We start from the raw sequence: 22,037 nt of genomic DNA on the forward strand, positions 1-22,037 counted from the left end.
CTATATATATATATAGGTAGATATACATAGATATATAAACGATATAGATATAAAATATATGTACCGCTCAGTCTGTGATAAAAAAAAAAGTGCAATATTCAAGGAAAATTTATTTAGTGTTCATAAGAATGAAAATTCAATATTGTTAACTAATGTTATTATTTATCTTAATGACTATTAAACTATATCAAAAAATATTTATTTATGATATTTAAGTCAATGTTAAATAATATAATAATCATAGCATACGTTCGATAAAATATTCATTTATTTCAAAAAAGGAAAGGAAACAACTGCAATACACTACACACACAAGAGTAAGTTCATATTTCTTCTTCTCTTGTATACTATACTACATCAGGCCAGACTAGACTACTAAAATAGTCAATCAGCCAAAAGGCGACAATCTGCTAATCGACATTTATCATACCTTTTTACAGTTCATTTTATTTGTGAACACATTTGATTTCCGTTTCAGCTACTCTTTGTTTTATTAAAAATTTACAGCTGTAATCTCAACGTAAATATATGTTACAGTTAATTTAAATTCAAAATACAATTAAAGATTATGGTTATTAATATTTACATTTATATTATATATAAGTCTTAAGACCCCCATCACATGTAATGATGTATACAATAAACAATACGGAATAAATAACCGGAAATAAGTCAACACTATGGAATGATTTCGAGCATGAAATGAAAAGAATAATTGATAAGGTCACAAAAATAAAATATATATCTGCTTAATTATATTTCACATTATTTTCCTGTTTACGTTGTATCAGAAATCTCCCAAAGTATTTTATCGAAAAATATTTTTTCCCCAAATTATACATTATGTAAGCATGTTTTTCATTTCTTACAAATATAATTAATAACAAATTATATACTAAAATGCAATCGTGCAAATTGAAATAGTAATTTCATGTTTTAAATACGACAAAAAGAAAACTGACTAGAATAATGGCGCCTGCAAGCACGACTATACAATACAATTTTTTATTGGCTCTTTGATAAGAGTCTGCCTTTCTCAGTTGTTTGTAACCCTCCTGTACTTGTACCTGTGTTTGTTCAATATTATAATCGATCCTATCCAAAATGGTACCTTGATCCTGCACCATACTTGCCAAATCCTATTCAAGAACAATTTTTTATTTATTATTTTATACAGTAATTTTAATATTGCTCATAAACTCATCCTATATGTTAATCTTCAGGACCTCTTACTTTGAATATATGCCTGAGATCTGCTATACTTTGAACTATGTTGCCAATCTGTTCTTCTCTTTCTACGGCTAATTTCATTCTATCTTCAGTATCCTCCAATTGTAAAAGTACAGAATCTTGTTGTTGTTGTTCTCTATTATCCCAAGAATCTGAATTTGTTTCGTTTGACTCCATTAACCATGTGTCTGCTGCAGCATTATTTAAAAATATTGACTGATCTTCTGTAAAAAATTGGTTACTCCTCTCTTCTCTTGACTTTACCTCTAAAATAATTAAGCAAAGTCAAACATTTTTTTCTTCATGCATCCAGCCTACAGAAAAATCAGACATGTCTATAAATCATACGTGTTAAATAGTGATTCTGAGCTGATCTGTATCGAAGACCCAGCTCTTGTAAAGCTGTTGAAAGTGCCATTACCGCGCTTATGGCTAATTGACGTTCCACAGATCCAGTGGCATGCCTTGCTGCAGTTTTTATTGTTTGTACTTGATGATAACCACTAGAAAATGCACGTCCTATTTCTCGTGTCAGTTGTTCCATTTGTCTCTCTTCCTGTAGACATGTTTTTAACGATTTGCTCTCTAATAATTAAGTAATCAAAATAAATCAGAAAGATTGTTTAATCTTCTGGCAAAAGTATATGAAGACTTTACTTTTAACATAACAATCATTGTGGTTAATGACAAACCTGTGATGTATCGTCTAATGTCGGCCTAGTTAATTGTTTAGCATGTAACTCTACTAAGCTGTCTATTTTGACACGCAATCTACTTAAAATATATTGGGTCTCCTCCAAGGCATCTGTCCATACAGGTGGTGCGTTACTTTCCAAATTAACATTTTTTAATTCGACGTTGTCCGAGGTACCAGAATCCGAAGCCACTAGTGCCATTCGGTCAGACAAATTCTAAAATATTGTATCCCATTATTTAACCTTTAAATTTCCCATGAAAAGATTAATGTCGCCGATTTTTCGTAAATTACAGGTTATGTATATCATACTTGTTCGGCATATATGTGCTTGCTTTGTAAAGCATTATTTCGCATTAAAATGAATGGTTCTGTCAAATTTCGCATGGCCATTTTGATCAAATTCTTTATTAATTCGCTAAATGATTTATAACAGCTCGCTACTTGTCACACTCCTTTTTACGTAGAGCAACTCTACCTTCTCAATATGCTCCATCTGTCATCGCGAAACAATTGAAATAGTTGATCAACTAAAATTATTAAACAAGTCTTCAGCATATATAGGTTAAAAAATACTGCTTAGCTGTCGAAAAATTTGCATTTTTTAATTTTGCCACCTGTCGATTTGATATAATTAAATATGTGATACATATATATGTATTATATACTTCAAACGTAAATATCTTAAGATTAATTGATGGGAACGGTATAATTATAAAGATCGTCGAATTTGTTTTTCACTTTCTACGAAGGTATCAGATAATAAATATAGAGCCCTATTTAAAAAAATACTGATGACCTCAAAATCCCGTAAAAAAATAATCATGAGCAAAAGTTGATACATGTGGTCCTTCAAATAATGTAATCTTGTCCTAAAAAATCTTTTCGTGCAACATACAACAATGAATGAGATATTTATGTATATAACACCCTGTGTATAACATATACATATATCACGTGTTTACTCGAAAATTCGAATAATAAAAAGATTCGTGCAAAATATTATCCGGTATACCATAAGCGTACCTATTTTATTATAAAAAATCGATCTATTCACGCAACATTCCTCTAAACTAACTTCCGTTAAATTTGAAAATTTAACATGGTTCTGTGTATGTTTTCGTTATGAATAATTACTTGCAATTATTTATCATTGATTACGTAAAAAAAAACATTTTGTGATATCAATAATACATATTTTTTATTAAATTATCTTAGTAGAATGTTTTGGACAGACTGTCCATTACATACAGATCAATACACTTGTAACATTGATACATAAATCTTAAATTTATGTAACTAACTGTAATTATATTAATTTAATTTTTAATCATTCAAGTTTTAAAACTTTGTCGCTCCCCCTATTTACTAGGAATATACTTATATACACTACCTTAATATAAATTTTATATTTTTCTTGTTAATTCAAATTAGCTTTATTTTCAGTAGTTTCAATAATTAATGGCCTAGTACTATAAAGGTTTCCAATTGTTACTTGTCTCTTAATAATTTGAAGGCTTTCCAATCCTCTATTATAACATTCATTAATTTTCTCTTTATCCTGTATAGTCTTGTTCTGTTCAAACTCATGTCGAATTTTACGTAAAGCATACATCCTATAATAGATATAAGATTAGATTCTTACCAAACAAATAAAGATATAATTTATAACTTAAACGTTAATAACATTTGTGAAAATAATATCTTTTATTCTGTTGTTAACAATTTTTTAAAATAATTAGAGTTTGATTAATTTTAGTATGTCCAATTGCAAAATTATAATCAATAATAATTAATTTAATAATTTTTACTTGCCGATAATTGTATGAATTCCATTTTTTGCTTTCTCGAATTAGATTTCGATAGAGATTCAAAATAACCTTCCGACTACTAGCCATCATTTACAATACACCATAGATCAAATACATCATAGATAGATATCTCACGTGTATAGTGGTATATATATGTACTCTAATCTTGAATATCTCAAATTAAAGCGCATTGTACTTTACGCGTTGATTCCTTATTTTACTTCAAATTTGTTTTTTGCTACTTACTCATTATTACATTTCTGAGTAATGCATTTTTATAATCAATAATGACATCAAAAAGAAGATTTCATGCTTCAGTGAGTTTATTAGTTTAATGCTTTCCTTTGGAAAATACAAAACTCATGCTTCAATAAATATTAATATTGTAAATTGTCCTTAAATTGTGTTGTGATTGTAATGAGAATTTGAGAACAGAATAGTTTTCGTTATAAATTAGTGTACGTACTTATTTCTATTAATTATATTGAAAAATAATACAATTCCGCCAATCTAAAATATTTAGAATTTAATATCATATTATAATGATTCTGCAACGGTTAGGTTATTTATTACAAATGTATTATATTGCTTTAATTATTTAAATTCTTTTATAAATAATGATTAAAATATATTTTTACAGTTGCATGATGAATATATACTTTGGGCGTTATAGTAAAAAAATATTTGGTAGAACCTTTTGTACAGCAAGTCAAGCTGTAAAAAACAATGAAATAACACTATTAGGTGACAGATTTCTAAAAGATAACTGGACAAATATCGGTGAAAACATTTTTTCCAAATTGGGAAGAAATTTACACATTTCTCCATATCATCCTTTATCTCATATTCGTCAACGTATTATTAATTATTTTCATATGCAATTTTATAACCGTATTGGAAATCCTATATTTAGTGTATATGATAATCTACCTCCTATAGTTACAGTAACTCAAAATTTTGATTCCCTTCTTGTACCAATAGATCATCCATCCAGAAAAAAAAGTGATTGTTACTATGTCAATCAAAATATTGTGCTCAGATCTCATACAACAGCTCATCAGTCAGAGTTGATTTCAATGGGTTTGAATAATTTCATTGTAGTAGGAGATGTTTATCGTAGAGATGAAATAGATTCTACGCATTATCCTGTTTTCCATCAAGTAGATGCTGTCAGATTATGTACAGCAGAGGAAGTATTTCAAAATGTAAATGATTCTAATGGGTTAAGGCTATTTGAACATAGAGGTATAGAAACTGATGAAAAACAAGCGTGTCATACTTTGGAATCTGTAAAACTAATGGAACATGAATTAAAAAATACTTTAATGGGTTTAGCACAAATGCTCTTTGAATCAGGTAATTTTAAGAAGAAGGAAAATCTCTGATATTAATTGGTATGAGATGTAAAATATGAACTTTTAATTGTAGACATTCAATGCAAGTGGGTTCAACAATATTTTCCTTTCACTCATCCTTCATGGGAACTAGAAGTCTTCTATAAAGATCAGTGGATTGAAGTATTGGGTTGTGGTATTATGCGTCAGGAGATTTTACAAAATTCGGGTGTAGGAGAACGCATTGGATGGGCATTTGGATTGGGATTGGAAAGACTAGCTATGTGTTTATATGATATCCCGAATATTAGATTGTTTTGGAGTAAAGACACTGGTTTCTTAAATCAATTCAAATTTGAAGATCCTAATACTACACTAAAATATAAGGTACAGAAATGAATAAACTAATAAATATTGCATTAAAAGAAAAATTTTTAATTAAATTTCTCTATTATAGGCAATTAGCATTTATCCCCAGTGTAAAAATGATATAAGTTTTTGGTTGCCTGAAAATAAAAGTTACTCCTCAAACGATTTTTACGATATAGTAAGAGATATTGGTGGTGATAGAGTAGAACAAGTTATATTAAAAGATGAATTCACTCACCCCGAAACCAAGAAATTGTCACACTGCTACACTATAGTATACAGACATATGGAACGTACATTATCAAAACGAGAAATAAAGAATATTCACGATCAAATAGCACAACTTGCAGCTAAGAAATTACACGTTACAGTTAGAAAATAAAAAAATTAATTTATTAAAGAAATAACGTATTTGTGTATTATTTGCTATCTTCCTTTCATAATTAGAACCATTTTTTTATGGACAAACGAAAAAAATGGAATCTCAGTACTATGTTATTTACATTTATTATATCAGCACTATTAGAATATAACTATTATTAAACTATTATGAATAAACTGATAAACATCCTTAATCTATTGATAATACTTCAGTGCGCTTACAGGATTAAAAAGAAAATCGACATAATGTTCAAATGAATGTATTATTATTATATTTTTCACATAAATTATAAATGTGTCATTAAGTCAAATACCTTACGCAGAAATAAATATATATTCTACATATATGATACAGTTCATCAACGTCGTAGCTAACAACAGTTATTTCTAGATCTACAATCTTACTTAATATATGCATAAATATAAAAATCGATTTCTTTTATTTTAGCATTGTACATACGCGACAAGTAAGTTACATTACATTGTATCCTATTGTATTAAAATTGAAATTAATAAATTCTATTTAAGATATAAAAGGAAGATATTCTATATTAAAGTAAGACGATAATAAACAGGAATCGTGGCATTTAATTTATAAAAATAAGAATTTAATTTTACCAGGTATGTAAATATGAAACCGGAATTTTTGTATAGAAAATACACGTTTATTGTATGAAAATGATTAAAAATATTTTATTCGAAGTATTGCCCATCGCTAGCTATACATTTTTCCCACATGTCTGGCAACTGGTGGATACCACGCCAAAAAAACTGTTGCTCTTGTGAGGCAAACCAGTCGTCGAGCCATTTTCGTACATTTTCGTAAGAAGTGAAGTGCTGGTCAGAAAGTGCGTGTTCCATCGATGCAAATAAATAGTAATTGGTCGGAGCCAAGTCTGGTGAGTAAGCCGCGTGCGAAAGTGTTTCCCAACTGAACGCTTCAATCGTTTCCTTGACCGGTTTTGCTGTATGTGATGGTGAATTATCATGAAGCAAAATTACTTTGTGTTGCCTTTTTTGATATTCTGGTCGTTTTGCACGCAAAGCTTGATTTAAATCGATCATTTGTTGTTGGTAGCGCTCAGTATTAATGGTTTCGCCAGGTTTTAACAGCTCATAATAGATCACACTCTTCTGATCCCACCAAACACAGAGCATTGCCTTCCGTCCATAGCGATTTGGTTTTGTAGTCGATGTCGGTGGTTCGCCTGGAGCTACCCATGACCTTTTACGCTTAGAATTCTCAAAATATATCCACTTTTCATCGCCAGTCACAATTCGGTGGAGAAATGACTTTCTATTGTATCTGGCGAGCAGCATTTTGCAAATGGTTTTTCGGTTTTCCTGCTGTCTTTCATTCAGTTCATATGGAACCCATTTTCCCACCTTCTGGATCTTTCCCATAGCTTCCAAACGTATGGAGACGGCTTCTCGTGTCACGTTTAATTGATCAGCGAGTTGTTGTTGCGTTTGAGCGTCATCCTCATCCAACAATGCTTGCAATTCGCTGTCTTGGAACTTTTTCGGTGGTTTTCCACACTCTTCGTTGCTCATGTCAAAATTGCCACTTTTGAATTTTTTAAACCATTCAAGACACTGTGATTTACTAAGAGCATGCTCACCGTAAGCTTCGACAAGCATTTGATGCGATTCTGCAGCAGTTTTCTTCAAATGGTAACAGAAAATCAATGCTGTATGCAAATCGTAGTTTTCAGGCACAAAATTCGACATGTTTAACGCTATTACAAACTATGCTGTTGTATGAAACTTGTATTGTTCTGAGTCGAAAATGTTTGTGAGATGTCAACAAAGACTTTTGGCACCAATGACGCAATTTAGTGATAACTACATTATCAGCTAGGGCCATCTATAGGCAAATTCCGGTTTCATACTGACCTGATACTTTTAACGTACAAATTTAACGTACTTTCACGTATTTATTAAATACATTAAGAAAACTTTAAAGCATTATATGCTTTTGATCAGCTGATTATTTATGTCCTATAAACTTAATATATATATATATATATATATTAAAATGCTACAAATAGTATGCTATCGAATACATACGATAGATACGAGAGGAAATTGAGTAAAATGCTATTACATATTACGCGAACATATTTCATGAAAGAAAATATCTTATTGGTTGCTAGAATAAATAAAAATGAACAAAAACAGATTTAAATCATTTCTTTTCAATTATCACAATTTCAATTTGTTTCAATTTACAGTGTGAAAAATTAAGGATATGTTTACATTATTATGATATTCTGCATAAACATAATATTAATAATGATAACAGTAACGAGTTATTCATGATATTTATCATTAATTTAGAATTTGAAGAAATATTAAATTTGATCTATTCTACATAGTAAAGCATTTAGTATAATATATTTAGAACAAAAGCAATTGTAATTTTCGTTAACAATTACATTTTGATGTCAAGTTGTAACGTTCTATCGCTTCGATATTTCCAGAATATTTAGAAGAATATTCAAGAGCTTTATAAAATGCAGACGCACTTAGCAAAGAGCGTAAATCAGAGACTAATGATAATTAATCTTAAAAACAGTTTTTTCATAGCACTTTTTCAATACAGATCAGAATTTTCTCAATTCTCCGTGTAAGTTACTTTTATAAAGTGAAACTGTTATGCACGAAATTTAAGATAATTTGGTGTAACTTGGAGGAGAAAACTTTTTTCGTAAAAATTTTAAAATATATAATGGCATGCAAGAAATTAAAGTTATTAGCAATACTTTCCACAAAAAGTCAGTAGTCTTGATAAACTCGGCATCTGTGTTATAAACAGAAAGAAGTAATTAAAGTTTTTTTTTGATAAATATATCTCTCTTTTTTTTTAAATATATGATATATTAATTGTACATACCAAAATAATCTTTGAGAACGACTAGAGATAATAAATAAAGCGCCAATGAGAAAATCTCCGCAAGTATCATAATATGATGCCATGTTCTAATAGTTAAAGCTACCATTATTAATTCTGTCAAGACAAGTGCTGTAAAACTTATGGCCACTATATGAATGAATTCATCTTCGAACATTATAAGTGCGCCGTACATTATAACTCCACCTGCAGGATGATTTAAACAATTAATATGTTGTTGGATGGTATATAGTCAATGACAACAACAAAAAAACTTATACCTTGGTATATGCTTATTAAAATCCACATGAAGAATGTCTTATAGGACAACGATCGACCCTTACTGAGTTCTTTATAAAGTTCTGGATAAGTAAGTGCAATTTTTCCTGATACATCTTTGTCTAATACCAAAGAAAATACGGGAAACATCGTATATATTGTTCCATAACTACAAATTTATTATTATTATTTAACGTGCTAGTATTGTTATATCATATTCAATTATATGTACATATACGTATATATATTATATATATACACGTATATATGTGTTATGAAATCATTTAATTCTTTCTTACCCAACCATTAAAAATCCCTGATACAAAGATACAGACGACAAATAAAAGACTGCAGAAAACACGGCTTGCATGGTGGAAATAATTAAACCTCGATGAATAACGAATTGACTTAAAGCAGCGGAGCGTTTGTAACTTCTACGACCGTGAACTAGTAAAAGATTAGCCAAATGACTGAATTGAGAAATGGAAAAATCTGCGGCTAGAGAAGCTTGTCTTCCTTCGAGTCCTTCAAGCCCTATACCTAAAAAGAAAAATGAACATCAGCGGTTTGTTGACATCTATACTACGATTCACTTAAATACCATGAGAAATATACTTACCAGCATCTGCTGCTTGTATCATTGATACATCATTGCCTCCATCACCGACAGCTGCGGTTCTCTTGCCAGTATGTCTTTGAATAAGACTAACAACTTCGGCTTTTTGCGTGGGTGAACATCGACAGCAAACAACGGCCGGTGAACCGCATGCTAGTTCCAAGAATTCTTGTTCGTAATATTGCAAACATACCTCTAAAGAATCTCCGCTGATGACTAAGGCACAGTCTTGTTTTTTACGGAAGGTATTTAATTCCAAATGCGCATCCGTGCGAGTTACCACCGATTTGAAAACATGAAGACTTTGCGTTCGTGAAACCAAACGCGAAGATTTTGCTATACAAGTTGCCGTTTCCAGCTTGTCACCCGTTAACATCCAAATCTAAAGATCATAGAAAAAGATATTGCAAGAAAAACTATCATCAAAACAAACAAAAGAGTTTATTCTCGCGTAATATGTGAAGTGGAAAAGATGCGAAGTACCTTAATTCCAGCATTCCTTAATAGCTCCAATGTAGGCCTTACTCTGTCCTGTAATCTATCTTCGACACCGGTTACACATAATAATTCCATTTCCCTCTCTAAACTTTCGACAACTGCGGCAACTCTTGAAACGCGATCGCTAACGCTCATTCTTGCTGAATTATATCTAAAAAAAATCATCTTCAATGTAGACGAATTATTATATACATTTTGCCATTTAGGACATAGTAATTTGTCAATACCTTGCTTCAAAATCAAGATATTGCTCTTCCGTCAAATTTTTTTTTGCAACAACTAAAGTTCTTAAACCTTCTCGAGCCATATTACCACATTCCTCCTCAAGCCAATCGTTATACTGTACTATTCCAGACATCACTACGTCCGCACCTTTCAGATAAAATACTATTTCAGAACTAGATTCTTCCTTTACTATTATCCCCATTCGTTTAGTCTCTGATGTAAATGGAAATATTTGTAAGATCGTATAGTTCAAAATTTTGCCATTTGGAGCTTTTAGTTGCATAAAATTCAAATCGCGTTTTACTAAAGCTAATCCCATTTCCTCCGTCCACTTGACCAATGCTACTTCATCTGGACTAGAAGCCTGGTAATTACGTTTTTGTTCTGGCAAATAGTAATGTTGGTCTGCTTCTGTTTGACTAAAAGTAGAAATGAAGTAAAGGTACACCTCATACAATTTTACGTGGCATATCTTTACGAAAATTACCTTTGAATAGAACCAGAATCTCCTGTTTCTCCTGTTTGTATACTCATTGTATCTAAATTAGTTGATTTAGGTACTTCATCGTAAACTGGTGTTACATTATGACACAATGCCAGAGCATGTACTGCATCATATATTCTAGTACTTTCAGATCTTCTTACTTTCCCACTATGTATAGATGCTGATGGTTTTACTGGTGAAGTTTCTGAATTTGTAGAATAACATGTTTTTAATACAGTCATAATTTCATCAAATGTCTCTTGCCCATAAGATATCATGCCCAAATGTAATTTCTTGAAAACCATTTTATTTTGTGTCAATGTGCCAGTCTTGTCACTTAATAAATATGAAATACGACCAAGTTCTTCTGGAATTGTAGTAGTTCTTACAACCGTTCCAGCAATTTCTTTGTCCCTTTGTATGCACCAAGCATAGAAAGCTTTTCCCATGTCTAAATTCACTCTTAAACTGATTGGTATTATGTAAGAAAATAACAAAACGAAGCGAAACATATAACGATACCATGGCCCATTGAATCCTTTTAAAGACATCATTACCAATGCTAATCCAATCACAGCACAAAATAAAACCTACAAAATTAAAATTCATTAAACATTTAGTAAGTGAAATTGCAGAATGTACCAGATGTTTTCATAATATGATACAACACCTTTGTCAGCTGATTTATTTCCTGATCTAATAAACCAACTTTCGATCGTGGTGCGGAGTGATTCATAAGAGATCTAGTTTCTTGCCCTGTATATACTACAACACCAAGAGCTGAACCTGATGCTATTGCTGTATTTGCCCATAGAGTATTATCTACCCCTAAACTTTCTTCACTGCTGTATCCATCATACTACAAATTGTAATATAATCATTTATTAATAACTGTACTACATATGTAAATATTAAGAACAAGTTAGATATTTAGAAATTTACTCTGGTAAACGTTCCAATAAAGCTATGAATATCTTTTTGCGGCTTCTCAACATATATGCTTGCTTTAATATCAAACAATTGAGAATTATTTTCCAATTTTTGAGTAGCTGGAACAGCCAGTCGCAACTTCCAATCTGTTTCTCCATCCAATTGATCTGTTCTTACAAAGCATGCACCTGATCTTTCCGTGGTTCGCAATAGGACTAAGTCAGCTGGTACTCTCTGACCTTTTTCTACTATAACCTTGGAAAAAAATTACATAAATGAATACTTCTATTCATATTTCTATTTGATTATCTTATATTTCTACTTTCTTACCAAATCGCCTACTCTCAATTTAGAACTTGGTACTAATTCCGGAGTATCAAAACCTTTTACTAATCTATAATACTTTTGGGCATTGACTTCTTTGTCCCTTTTGTATCGTCTGAAGTCATCGATTGCTTCTCGACAAATCGTAACAGTTAACACAAAACATAAAGGTCCCCAATATGTATATAAATATCCTATTCGAATGTCTGGTATGAATTGAGATATGGCCATAAGCAAAAAATATAGATTTAAGAAAAATTTAAATTGTTGGAATAGAACCTAAAAAGATAAAATAACAAATATTAAATATTTTTATTCTATGTCATGACAGGAAATGACATAGTTATCAATTTTGTTTACCAGAGGTAAAAAGGTCACAATATTATATTTCTGATTTCTTATGACATTAGTAGGAAATTTTTCATGCATTAGTTGTCCAATATGAATGACTCTAGCTCTTAATTCACGTTCTCTGCAACATCTTCTCCACATCCATGTACAACATCTATGAAGATACAATAATAAATAAGTAGAAAGATAAAAAAATAAAGTACATCACCAATTTTTTACTTTACCTTTTTATTGCTTGCACAACCATATTGTTGTTAAATTAATAAGAAAAATTATGAAAAAAATATTCAAACTTTGGATACAACAATGTCAATGAAGAGATATGTGTTTACTGTTGTATGAAATATGAACATAAATTTAACACAATTACTATGTTGAAATCGAACATCTTGGAAATAATTAGCAATATTTATACAATTATTTAGCAAGAATTTAGAGAAAAATAGAAAAAGCTGCATAGAAATCGAAGTTTCTTAGTGGAAGTAAAATGTACGTCACCTTGTCCACGAATTGTCATTTCGCGGTCTAGATATTAGAGGAATATCCTCTTTCGATAGCCTTATAACATTGCTTTGTGTCTCCATTTAGATATTTCTTTATAGACACAGCAGACACATTTGTAATCACAAATTATGTAAAGAAACACTTTTATTCAATCTTTCGTTAAAAAACACTGTCAAAAAGTATCTTTCGATATTCAACACAGATCTGTTATGACATCATAACGTCCACGAAGTACGAGTTTACAAGATGAATTCGCCAATCTATAAACCTACTATACCGATGTATTCCATTTATTATATTTTTCACATTCTTTTTATTTTTTCTCACTGCGAGTAAAATAATGCAAAATTTATTTACGTATACTATGTTCAAATATGTTTAATTTGCTCGCTTCCTTTGTTCTCTATCAATTATGTATGTATGTATTTTTAGTAACCCTTAATAGACTGACTTAAAAAAAAATTGTTGTTATAATACGCACTCTTCACAAATAAGATTTGAAAAGTGTATTGTATGAATATACACGCATCAGTACAATTATATGATGTATTTTCGAATTGTACGTTATTAAAAATAGAAAGACATTATTAAATATGTATATTTGGAAATGCTAACATTTTAAAGCTTGTTACTACGATATCGCTTATCGATGAGTAGATAAGATATATTTTGATGGGAAATTTTCACGTGATATTCTATTCCTTCCTTTTTTCTTTTCTCATATTTTCCATTTTTTAAAGATTTATTTACACATTTATTTACGTAATTTCGATGGATTTTTATCATTTGTTATGTTGGCTACCAGTAGAATTAATACGCAGCTAGTAATTCGTTGATCGAGCATCACATTTGTTTCTATTCAATCTTTTGTTCAAGTTAATGATGAGTTATCGAATCTATAACTTACCCACAAAGACAGTTCTTGAGGAATATAGAAAAATCGTTTATTCGCCGTCTCCGTGAAGTTAAAAGTCGTATACTATCTTCAGAAGGTTGAAGAAGATAGTCAGTTTCTTCATCCATTTCAAAATCCCGCTCATCAGAGCTCAAACGTAATGGCATTTCTTCTAACCGCATATTTTTTTCACGTATCACTCGATAAATTTTCTTTCCCATTTACCACAGGTACACAACTATTACTATTATGTATTATGTATATCTATCTTTATGGTATGCTATATATGCACCACGCGTGTACATGTATATTCTTTACATATATGTACATCATATACATAGAAACATACGTACAAACATACACACACATACATATAGCTCCATTTATATTTTTTCAGTGACAAACATGCTAAGGATAATTCTCACTGGCTTTCTTTAACCATTGCATTATATATATCACATGATATCAGCGTTACACCATCTAAATATACCTGTACATATACAGGTATATACGTGTTTTTGTACCTTACTTCAGACTTTGCTTAAATAGAATCGTGATTTTCGATAGGTTAACATTTTGTATTTATTTGTTTAACTAACATTTAAAATAACACCGTCAATTGACATTCTATCGAATGATTTAATTGTTTTATTTATTTACGAAATGCGTGCATACATGCGACATTCATGCATACATGCACAATGTTCTTTTTCCCACGTACGTACGTGTACGCATCGCGAAATATTATTCAAACGACAACAGTAATATTGAGTATGAAACTTTCGAGGCATTTCAGTTCAAGACAAAAATAAATTCAAATTTTTCGGAATTTCGATTGATCTTCAAACTAATTGTCAATCAACTATGATCGCGATACCTCTAACTGATATTACAGTGCGTGCGGCCATGTTAAGTACTCTATGATCACGTGACTCGCTTGGTTTTCTAGACGCATGCCTATATTATACCTTAAACCGTTTGAAATAAATTTTCAATATTTTTAGAATTTATATACATATAAGAAATCATAAGCTCAATTTCATAAGTTTATTTCGTACGTGCGTATAACTCGTAAAATATTTTTATTGTAAACCTCGTTAATCTCTCTCGTTAGAATTTATTACTCAAGTACGACTTCGTAAAGCAATGCTAATGATTTAATCGTATCCTTAAAAATCTCGTCTTGATATACCGCGTTGATAAGTAGATTTCGAAAGAGCTGCGTACACATTTCTTTTTCGTTTTGTCCCATAAAACTTATTGTTAAATGAAACCTATTGCATTTACTCAAAGTGCATAAAATGTCAACAATAAACTCTATATTATCCGTAATCGAAATATTTCGAAAGCATATGTCGATTATTTCGACAAACAACGATGGAGAAATTTCTGTGCAAAAAATTTTCTCCCGTAGAGTATATCTGAAACAACAAATTAGATACATTCATTTCCTATTCTTGTTCGATTTAAAAAGGAATACCTTACCTGGACATTTTGAGATAATGAAATTTTTCTTTATGCCCTTTAATGGTTTTCCAAACTTGTATAAATTTTACATATGTGGTGGGTATTTCATTTGCAGAAATATTATCACTCTTGCTCCATAATTTTAAACAATCTTCGGATTGTTGTTGTTGTATTTCTTGTTTTTCAAATGGCATTACCACATTCGAATTATCAATATGAACAATGGGATTCCAACATCTCTTTATTTTAGATTTTACATCGTCACATTTTAAAGGTTTTAGATGAGCAGCATTCACCTGGCGACAGATTCGATATGGGAGAAATTATTTTATATTAGATACATAAATAATGATATTTTCGATAAAAATACGCTCTTATACCAATTGCCTAAAATCTTCATACGTAGGCACATTCTGTTCTACTGCTCTGAGTTTAGCATCATTCTGTAATTTGTATAGCTTATCCGCACTAAGAGCCTGTAGAAGTTCTAATTCCATATTTTTATAATTTATGGATGATCTTAATTTGCTCATTTGTACAGAGGAGGAAACTAAAAATATTCCGTCCTTTAGACAGCACGATAGACAAAACAAGAAGCTAACAAATATTTATTATTAGTCATAGTGAATAGTTGTTATAGTAACTTGCTATGGATACAATTATGCTTTATCAATAGGTACGTATACATACATATGTATGTATCTTCCTTGAACATCAGAGAAAATTTACGTTCAAGAATTTCAAGAAAGATCATAATCATAAGAGTTTATTATGCATACTGTATGTAAGATGCAGTTGTTATATCAACAAAGTATCTCAATACATTAAACGACTGGGAACATATGTAATATTGCAGACGAGACATCTGTGATAATATTACAAAATAGTATTATCTTCTGATGTTACGATCTTTTTTGTTACTTTGCTCTGCCTTTTTTTATACAGTTTATCATGAGTTCTTTTCATTTCTAAAATTTCCTTCATTTCTTCCTTATCTTCTTCCTAAAAATGTTTCACTTTTTACAACTATAATCATTCGTTATACATGTGTATTTACATAATATATACATATGTATATACAGATATTTTTTACCGATTGACTCAATCGAAGTACTAGCGCCCTTCGACCATCGGACATTGGCTGCGAATAGTCCATTAATTTTTTGAGCCTTTCCTGTGGACTTACTCCTCTCTCTACTACCAAAACTATACGTGCCCACTGTGATATTAATTCCAGTATTAATAACTGAATAATAGTTAATAAATATTCCTATAAATGGAAAAAGTAGAGGGAGAAAGAAAAACCTACTTGTCTTTGCCATTCGTTTCTTGTTTCCGCGATTTTCTGATATGTATTTCCCATCATAGCAATTAACATATTTACCAATAATATGGCAACGATTGCCATATATACCACAAACAAGAACTATGACAAAATGAATTTTTCTATTGTAGTCATATATTCGCTGGAAGAGTAGATGCGAGGTAATTACCTTAGCTTCCATCTCGTGTTGCGTTCTCTCAAACGCGCCATAATAATCTCCAAAGTTCGTCATGCTCATAAGGAACATTGCCATTATACTTTCTACCGGCGACGGCATTGGGTTGCTCACCGAATCATCTACTCCTTCTGGTGTATTTGGATTATCGAAAGATAGGAATATGATGTAATATGCTGAAGAAAGTTAAGGCAAGAAAAGAGAAGACAATCTTTTGATTGACATTGTAAAATAAATTAGAGAAGAGAAATATGAAAAATATAGGTCTGCGTTGTATTACATTGTACTATGTAAATGTGTAATATTAGAAGGAAATAGGAGATAATGCTCGAAAGGAAATGAATATGGAGCTCGAGGCACTTAAACTACAGTATAAGTGTTACAAGTTGGTAAGTATGTATAAAGTTGGCTCGATGCCTGCAATATGTAAGTTTGTTACGTTTCAGAATGTATGATATGCCAGTGTAATAATATGTGTCAATGTCGCTTGCGATGTAGAAATTCCCAGATGAGAGATTAAGTCATAAGGTGAAGGTAAACTCGTAATCTGCTCGATATCGTTACACTTTGATTAACGACTGTAAGGGAAGAGGAAGAAGCGTCATTGGCATATTTACTCGCACGTTTCGATCTAATTGACCGGTTGATTCTTACGAATCGATCGTAAGTTTATTTCTGTCCGTGATCTATGTTCAAAAGATTCGAGAGGTACGAGATACGATGTATCTGTTATCGCATTTATGTTAAAAGATTCTGGTTAAAGTAGAGGTGCGAAAGGAACAGAATGTATAATGGAAAAATTCTTCCAGGGAGAAGAACTTTGTTTCCAAGTTACCTTGAGAAAATCCCATTACAAAGACCAAATAAATGGAGACGAAACGGAGCAAATCGCCCATGATCATTCTGTAAATCATCACAACAAACGGACCGACCGTTTTGAAACCTCTGCAGAAGAATAAAAAATACGGTGCCGTCGTTAACATCACTACAACTGCCAACATATCTTCAACTTGGTCGGCGCAAGCCAACCTCAGCAATGGAAAGGACAGTAATATACAACAGGAGAAGAGGAACATTACTCGCGACGGCGCAGTCATCTAGAAGTTAATTTCTTTCGTTAGTAAAATATTTTAATTTGTAACCGCGTACTAAAATTTGTGCGGTATATCGGTTTATCAACGAAACAGCATCTTTCTTTCTTTCATTCCTTTTCCTTTTCTCCCTCTGTTCTTAGGTTTCGCACACAAGTATGCCGAAACTGATAATTTCATTGATAAGGAATCAATATTAGATCCATTATTTACTAAACGTTTTCTTTTTCAGATAAAAGCGCTTGATAAAGATACAGATGATATCATCCTCTTACTAGATTCTCAATGAACATGTTGAGACCGAGAAATCTGGCTTCGCGCAGTGCTGCAATAATATAAAGAATAGCCGCAATCTCCATTAATATTTCGGCGATTAGTCGAATCTTGGCCGATAATGTTGTTAGATGCATCAGTCTACACTTTTCTGTGAGATTGTTCCACCTAATATCGAAAATATGCATTAAGGGTCATCTTGGACGTATACGTGGTCGCTAATAAACATTTTGAAATTTCTATTTTTGTATTAATCGCATTTAATTCGGAATTATTCACGTATTATATAACGTACCAGCTGTGTTTGTTACTACCAGCAGAAAATGTATTATTATCGAAAGGCATCGTCGAATTTATAAAGACGACACTGTCGTTGATCGCCGTAATTTTTAGATAATCCGTTGGTGTACCGTTATTTTTGGAATAGAAATGTTCGGCTGGTCGAATAGCTATTCTGTAAGAATCGTTGAACAATTCGATCTCGTTTTGAGATCGGTCTGTCGAGAAAATGTTCAAGATAGACGTTAGATCGGTGACGATATCAAGCTTCAGTTTATCAAAGCTTGCCGTTGTTACATTCGAAGGATGTTTTATGTTCGAGGTAAAAGCAGTGGTAACAGCTTTATCGAGAAGAAGGGATAGATTTAAATTTTGAGATGTTTTGGTAACGTTTGGCAGGAGTTGCTCCGGCTTTAGAGTTGTTATGGGCGATTCGGTGGGTGGAACAGAGACACGAGGAGTGACAGCTAGCGAGGAAGTCGACGATGTTATCGTTGGACCGGGTCGAAGAGTAAAGCTGATCAATGACAGAATAAAGTAAAAACAAAAAAGAAAAAATTGACGATAGAACCGAGACTTGACGAAAGTGTTCCACTTGGCATTTAGTAGATCGACCAAGACACCGTCCATCAATTCCAAGTGTTCGTCCTTTTCCTATATATATGAGAAATATCGTATGTCAATAAAAGATGGCAAATAGAAAGTAAACCGTTGCGTAATCTAGATTTTTGACTCACGCCAAATACCACCAGATTCAAAGCGGAATTATGACTGATGCTTCCTGTAATAACATCAATCGTGTCAACTTGCGATAAAGGATAAGCTGCACACGTAATACTCCCGATCTGCCAATAAATCTCCCGCTCGATGTTCAAGATATGAAAAAACAGTTCGATTCTAGCTAATTTCGCCGATAACGTCAAAGGTGTTAAATGTTGGGCATTTCTGATCGCTAACGACGCACCCACTTCGTATGCCATATCGAACATAGTCTTGCTCGGAAAAAAGATCGATCGAATAAACTTATTGCTGGTTTTGCCATTTCCGGGTTAGTCTTGTGGCACATGCTTACCAGTTTTTCATAGATGACCAACATATGTAAAACGGTATTTCCATTTGTGTCTTGCTTGTCGGGATCCGCTCCCCTGGCGAGTATTAATCTGTAACATTCTTCCTGACCTAAACATGCGGCGAAACTTAAAGGATACTCGCCCCAGTAAACGTATCTACGCAAATAGAACGAATGTCACCGGACATTTGTATTCCACTCGAGTAAATCTTCTTTACCCGCTATAGTCCGTTTCCGGAGCTACGCAAACCCATTCATGATCCAGGCTGTCCGATCTCGACGCTTTTTGATCCTCCGGACACATAAAGTTCCCCACGCATCTTTCGTGTACGTCCGCACCGCTGTCCAAAAGGAATTTCACCAATGCTGGATCTTCATTTACTATGGCGATGTGTAATGCGCTCTCACCTATCAAGAACAACCGAGCAGATGAATTTACGATGCGCCCTGACGCGATACGAAGAAAAGGAAACGAATTTATTCGTTTACATCGTGCTCACCGCGCTTATTATACTTACTAACCGTAATATTCATCACTGATATATACATCGTTGATAAGCTTAGGGTAAAAACGTAATAAACGTTTAGCCAGATCAATGTGAATAGCAGTCGAGTGTAACATGCATAAGTGTAAAATCGTTTCGCCGACTGCTCCTCTTTCGCCTAAGCTCCAACAGACTAGTCTGTACTTGCTTTTATCTATTAAATCGAAAGAAATATGTTAAAAGCTTACATCTCTATCGTCTTTATCGATCGTTTACCTATTTTTGTCTCGTCAACTTCATCCTCATTTTGCATATCTTTGTCTATATCGTAATCGGCAGGATTCTCCATAGATCTCAATGGTGGAAGCTGTTACGTAATCGATCATTCATAATAAAAAGACATTCATAAAAAAACGTCCAAGCTAATTACTCATCTACATCATATGATATCTAATTGTATATGGTTCTACCATTTTGTGCTTCGGACGATCCTTGTTTCGTAGCAAAACCAACTTTTCGATTGGAATCCATTTACCTCTACCCTTATTGTATAAATACGGTTCTACTTTCGTTCTAAGAGCATGGTCCAATTCCGCGTACTGTTTAGTTTGCGTCGCCCTTTTCATCATATTTACCAATAAACCACCTCCTACACAAGAGTAAAAAGACGTTTCACTTTCATCGTTCTTGTTTATGATTCAACTTACCTTTCATGTCGACTAATTTGTAAAGCAAGATAGAAGATGCGTCCGTTTGTTTCTTTACTCCGCTGGCTACATTGCTCTCCGTATTTCCCATCTTATCCTCTTTTCTTACTAAAACGACACACGACGAGAGCTACTGATAGTCGATCATATGGTTTCACCTTGATCGTGCACAGTTCTCTCATCCGCTTACTACATACATATGTATTACGTTGCCATGGAACACTTTCTCGATATCGATCACTCAATCGTTGTTTGATGAAATATCGGCGGTCTACGAAAGGAATTCCTATCTCCTTGATAATAAAAAGATGTATCAAAAAATGTAACGAAATGTAAGGAAATCGACGATCGACCTATTTCACGGAATAACATTTACTTTTTCGACTTTTCAATAGCGTTGCACATGGAAGCGAACTCCTATTTACAGATACAACGAACATGCATATGTAAATCTATAGATAGAAAAAAAAACTAGATAGTAGAAAAGAAAACGACACAAACATACCATCGTACCATAAATCATATTATTAAAATACAGTGTATATAAAAAATATAATCTCTAAAAGAATAATCACAGGCCCCGGAGGGATTCGAACCCTCGATCTCCTGTTTACTAGACAGGCGCTTTAACCAACTAAGCCACGGCGCCTAGTTGGTCCCTACTTGGTCAAAAACTTTTATTTAAATGAATTAAAATAATATGATTTATGTATTTAATGTTTCACTGTTAATTAAGTATTTGAATTCCTTAAAATATATTACGATATTCCACATCGTGATTAAAGCTCATAGACATTTTACATGTACATAAATGGTTATATATATAATAATATATTATCACGTTACAAAGTTAATGTTGCTTATTATATTTATATTTGTATATATATTCCTGTAATTTTATTCAAAATATGAAGAAAATTTAAGATGGAACGTACACGTGGCTCGTTGGTCTAGGGGTATGATTCTCGCTTAGGGTGCGAGAGGTCCCGGGTTCAAATCCCGGACGAGCCCTAGTTTTCGGTACCTTTTTTTAGTACTAGTGTTATTCTTTGCACACATTAAAAATTTGTGAGTATCTCTTTTATTTTGCCCATCTTCTGTAAAAAGTTAGATATGACTTTTTCTCTAAAGATAATTAACGATAAGAAATTGATCGGTCCGAAAAAGAACATCATTTCTCATATTAGAAGCGTAGCCGAATATTTTGAACTTGAAAGTTATTCGTTTAAGAAACTGTTTGACTTGGACGTAGTCATAACGAATTAAATTATTGAATCTATTCGAATGAAATAGAATCGCGCGGTATCTACGACAATCACGTACGAGCGTCGTTCACCAAGAGTTTAATC

At 32.3% G+C, this 22,037-nt stretch overlaps 6 protein-coding genes, 1 long non-coding RNA gene and 2 other non-coding genes across 19 annotated transcripts; 3 read left to right on the forward strand and 6 right to left on the reverse strand.

Annotated features, from left to right (window-relative positions):
• Positions 1-719: 719 nt before the first annotated feature.
• Positions 720-3,464, reverse strand: LOC126914478 (syntaxin-16). Of its 2 annotated transcripts, XM_050718499.1 has the most exons (6): positions 3,318-3,464; positions 2,237-2,420; positions 1,923-2,141; positions 1,579-1,786; positions 1,234-1,496; positions 720-1,139 (listed from the first exon to the last, which is right to left on the reverse strand). In XM_050718499.1, exons 2-6 carry the CDS (start codon positions 2,315-2,317, stop codon positions 930-932), a joined length of 981 nt encoding a protein of 326 aa, XP_050574456.1. In that variant the 5' UTR covers positions 2,318-2,420; positions 3,318-3,464; the 3' UTR covers positions 720-929. The 2 variants fall into 2 exon arrangements, with proteins under 2 accessions (XP_050574456.1, XP_050574457.1); XM_050718500.1 differs by lacking the exon at positions 3,318-3,464 and having other exon boundaries at positions 949-1,139; positions 1,227-1,496; positions 2,237-2,436.
• Positions 3,099-3,888, reverse strand: LOC126914493 (LYR motif-containing protein 4). Its single transcript, XM_050718527.1, has 2 exons — positions 3,740-3,888; positions 3,099-3,540 (listed from the first exon to the last, which is right to left on the reverse strand). Exons 1-2 carry the CDS (start codon positions 3,823-3,825, stop codon positions 3,345-3,347), a joined length of 282 nt encoding a protein of 93 aa, XP_050574484.1. The 5' UTR covers positions 3,826-3,888; the 3' UTR covers positions 3,099-3,344.
• Positions 3,889-3,909: 21 nt separating this feature from the next.
• LOC126914472 (probable phenylalanine--tRNA ligase, mitochondrial) lies at positions 3,910-5,845 on the forward strand. Of its 3 annotated transcripts, none has more exons than XM_050718490.1 (4): positions 3,910-4,052; positions 4,376-5,091; positions 5,164-5,456; positions 5,527-5,845. In XM_050718490.1, the coding sequence occupies exons 1-4, from the start codon at positions 4,045-4,047 to the stop codon at positions 5,818-5,820; spliced, it is 1,311 nt and encodes a 436-aa protein (XP_050574447.1). In that variant the 5' UTR covers positions 3,910-4,044; the 3' UTR covers positions 5,821-5,845. The 3 variants fall into 3 exon arrangements, with proteins under 3 accessions (XP_050574447.1, XP_050574448.1, XP_050574446.1); XM_050718491.1 differs by having other exon boundaries at positions 4,048-4,193; XM_050718489.1 differs by lacking the exon at positions 3,910-4,052 and adding an exon at positions 4,059-4,291.
• Positions 5,846-6,063: 218 nt separating this feature from the next.
• LOC126914444 (probable phospholipid-transporting ATPase IIB) lies at positions 6,064-14,039 on the reverse strand. Of its 3 annotated transcripts, none has more exons than XM_050718404.1 (13): positions 13,831-14,039; positions 12,429-12,573; positions 12,075-12,347; positions 11,757-11,999; positions 11,485-11,673; positions 10,818-11,404; positions 10,333-10,749; positions 10,091-10,256; positions 9,611-9,989; positions 9,291-9,531; positions 8,994-9,160; positions 8,716-8,919; positions 6,064-8,622 (listed from the first exon to the last, which is right to left on the reverse strand). In XM_050718404.1, exons 1-13 carry the CDS (start codon positions 14,037-14,039, stop codon positions 8,489-8,491), a joined length of 3,354 nt encoding a protein of 1,117 aa, XP_050574361.1. In that variant the 3' UTR covers positions 6,064-8,488. The 3 variants fall into 3 exon arrangements, with proteins under 3 accessions (XP_050574361.1, XP_050574362.1, XP_050574363.1); XM_050718405.1 differs by lacking the exon at positions 13,831-14,039 and adding an exon at positions 12,918-13,416; XM_050718406.1 differs by lacking the exon at positions 13,831-14,039 and adding an exon at positions 12,644-12,848.
• Positions 13,900-18,388, forward strand: LOC126914498 (uncharacterized). 2 transcript variants are annotated; one of them, XR_007709667.1, is made up of 6 exons: positions 13,900-14,048; positions 16,741-16,770; positions 16,851-17,173; positions 17,231-17,492; positions 17,594-17,900; positions 18,108-18,388. It is a non-coding gene; the product is annotated as an uncharacterized LOC126914498 (long non-coding RNA). The 2 variants fall into 2 exon arrangements; XR_007709666.1 differs by having other exon boundaries at positions 16,741-17,173.
• Positions 14,852-16,099, reverse strand: LOC126914482 (coiled-coil domain-containing protein 103). The gene is made up of 4 exons (XM_050718512.1): positions 15,976-16,099; positions 15,666-15,835; positions 15,304-15,581; positions 14,852-15,239 (listed from the first exon to the last, which is right to left on the reverse strand). The coding sequence occupies exons 1-4, from the start codon at positions 16,043-16,045 to the stop codon at positions 14,939-14,941; spliced, it is 819 nt and encodes a 272-aa protein (XP_050574469.1). The 5' UTR covers positions 16,046-16,099; the 3' UTR covers positions 14,852-14,938.
• On the reverse strand, positions 16,036-22,004 carry LOC126914447 (transient receptor potential cation channel subfamily V member 5). Of its 5 annotated transcripts, XM_050718416.1 has the most exons (14): positions 20,689-21,445; positions 20,452-20,630; positions 20,258-20,348; positions 20,019-20,195; positions 19,715-19,904; positions 19,500-19,653; positions 19,165-19,419; positions 18,444-19,081; positions 18,151-18,316; positions 17,620-17,881; positions 16,779-16,960; positions 16,595-16,711; positions 16,379-16,504; positions 16,036-16,287 (listed from the first exon to the last, which is right to left on the reverse strand). In XM_050718416.1, exons 1-14 carry the CDS (start codon positions 20,777-20,779, stop codon positions 16,162-16,164), a joined length of 2,754 nt encoding a protein of 917 aa, XP_050574373.1. In that variant the 5' UTR covers positions 20,780-21,445; the 3' UTR covers positions 16,036-16,161. The 5 variants fall into 5 exon arrangements, with proteins under 5 accessions (XP_050574373.1, XP_050574372.1, XP_050574377.1 ...); XM_050718415.1 differs by having other exon boundaries at positions 16,379-16,960; positions 20,689-20,796; positions 20,886-22,004; XM_050718420.1 differs by lacking the exon at positions 16,595-16,711 and having other exon boundaries at positions 20,689-22,004.
• Positions 21,264-21,337, reverse strand: Trnat-agu (transfer RNA threonine (anticodon AGU)). Its single transcript has one exon. It is a non-coding gene; the product is annotated as a tRNA-Thr (tRNA).
• Trnap-agg (transfer RNA proline (anticodon AGG)) lies at positions 21,628-21,699 on the forward strand. The gene has a single exon. It is a non-coding gene; the product is annotated as a tRNA-Pro (tRNA).
• Positions 22,005-22,037: the final 33 nt, after the last annotated feature.

This window comes from Bombus affinis, chromosome 3 (assembly GCF_024516045.1).
Source record: "Bombus affinis isolate iyBomAffi1 chromosome 3, iyBomAffi1.2, whole genome shotgun sequence".
In the NCBI taxonomy this organism is placed as follows: domain Eukaryota; kingdom Metazoa; phylum Arthropoda; class Insecta; order Hymenoptera; family Apidae; genus Bombus; species Bombus affinis.

Bases quoted from the DNA above. Each gene is read 5' to 3' on its own strand.
- LOC126914472 (XM_050718489.1), top strand. The intron at 5,092-5,163 runs GTAATTTTAAGA...TTTTAATTGTAG, and splicing joins ACAAATGCTCTTTGAATCAG to ACATTCAATGCAAGTGGGTT. The intron at 5,457-5,526 runs GTACAGAAATGA...TCTCTATTATAG, and splicing joins ATACTACACTAAAATATAAG to GCAATTAGCATTTATCCCCA.
- LOC126914478 (XM_050718499.1), bottom strand. From the start codon at position 2,317: ATGGCCATGCGAAATTTGACAGAACCATTCATTTTAATGCGAAATAAT. The intron at 2,142-2,236 runs GTATGATATACA...ACAATATTTTAG, and splicing joins AGCACATATATGCCGAACAA to AATTTGTCTGACCGAATGGC. The intron at 1,497-1,578 runs GTATGATTTATA...TAATTATTTTAG, and splicing joins TCAGAATCACTATTTAACAC to AGGTAAAGTCAAGAGAAGAG.
- LOC126914444 (XM_050718404.1), bottom strand. From the start codon at position 14,039: ATGGGAAAGAAAATTTATCGAGTGATACGTGAAAAAAATATGCGGTTA. The intron at 12,574-13,830 runs GTAAGTTATAGA...GTATCTTCATAG, and splicing joins CTCAAGAACTGTCTTTGTGG to ATGTTGTACATGGATGTGGA. The intron at 8,920-8,993 runs GTATAAGTTTTT...ATCATCCTGCAG, and splicing joins TTTAATAAGCATATACCAAG to GTGGAGTTATAATGTACGGC.
- LOC126914482 (XM_050718512.1), bottom strand. From the start codon at position 16,045: ATGATTATGATCTTTCTTGAAATTCTTGAACGTAAATTTTCTCTGATG. The intron at 15,836-15,975 runs GTATGTATACGT...GAATATTTTTAG, and splicing joins CAAGGAAGATACATACATAT to TTTCCTCCTCTGTACAAATG. The intron at 15,240-15,303 runs GTAAGGTATTCC...TTGTTGTTTCAG, and splicing joins CATTATCTCAAAATGTCCAG to ATATACTCTACGGGAGAAAA.
- LOC126914447 (XM_050718415.1), bottom strand. From the start codon at position 20,779: ATGGGAAATACGGAGAGCAATGTAGCCAGCGGAGTAAAGAAACAAACG. The intron at 18,317-18,443 runs GTACGTTATATA...TTTCGATATTAG, and splicing joins GGTAGTAACAAACACAGCTG to GTGGAACAATCTCACAGAAA. The intron at 16,961-17,619 runs GTAACTTGGAAA...AACTTTCTTCAG, and splicing joins TGTAATGGGATTTTCTCAAG to CATATTACATCATATTCCTA.
- LOC126914493 (XM_050718527.1), bottom strand. From the start codon at position 3,825: ATGATGGCTAGTAGTCGGAAGGTTATTTTGAATCTCTATCGAAATCTA. The intron at 3,541-3,739 runs GCAAGTAAAAAT...TATCTATTATAG, and splicing joins TGGAATTCATACAATTATCG to GATGTATGCTTTACGTAAAA.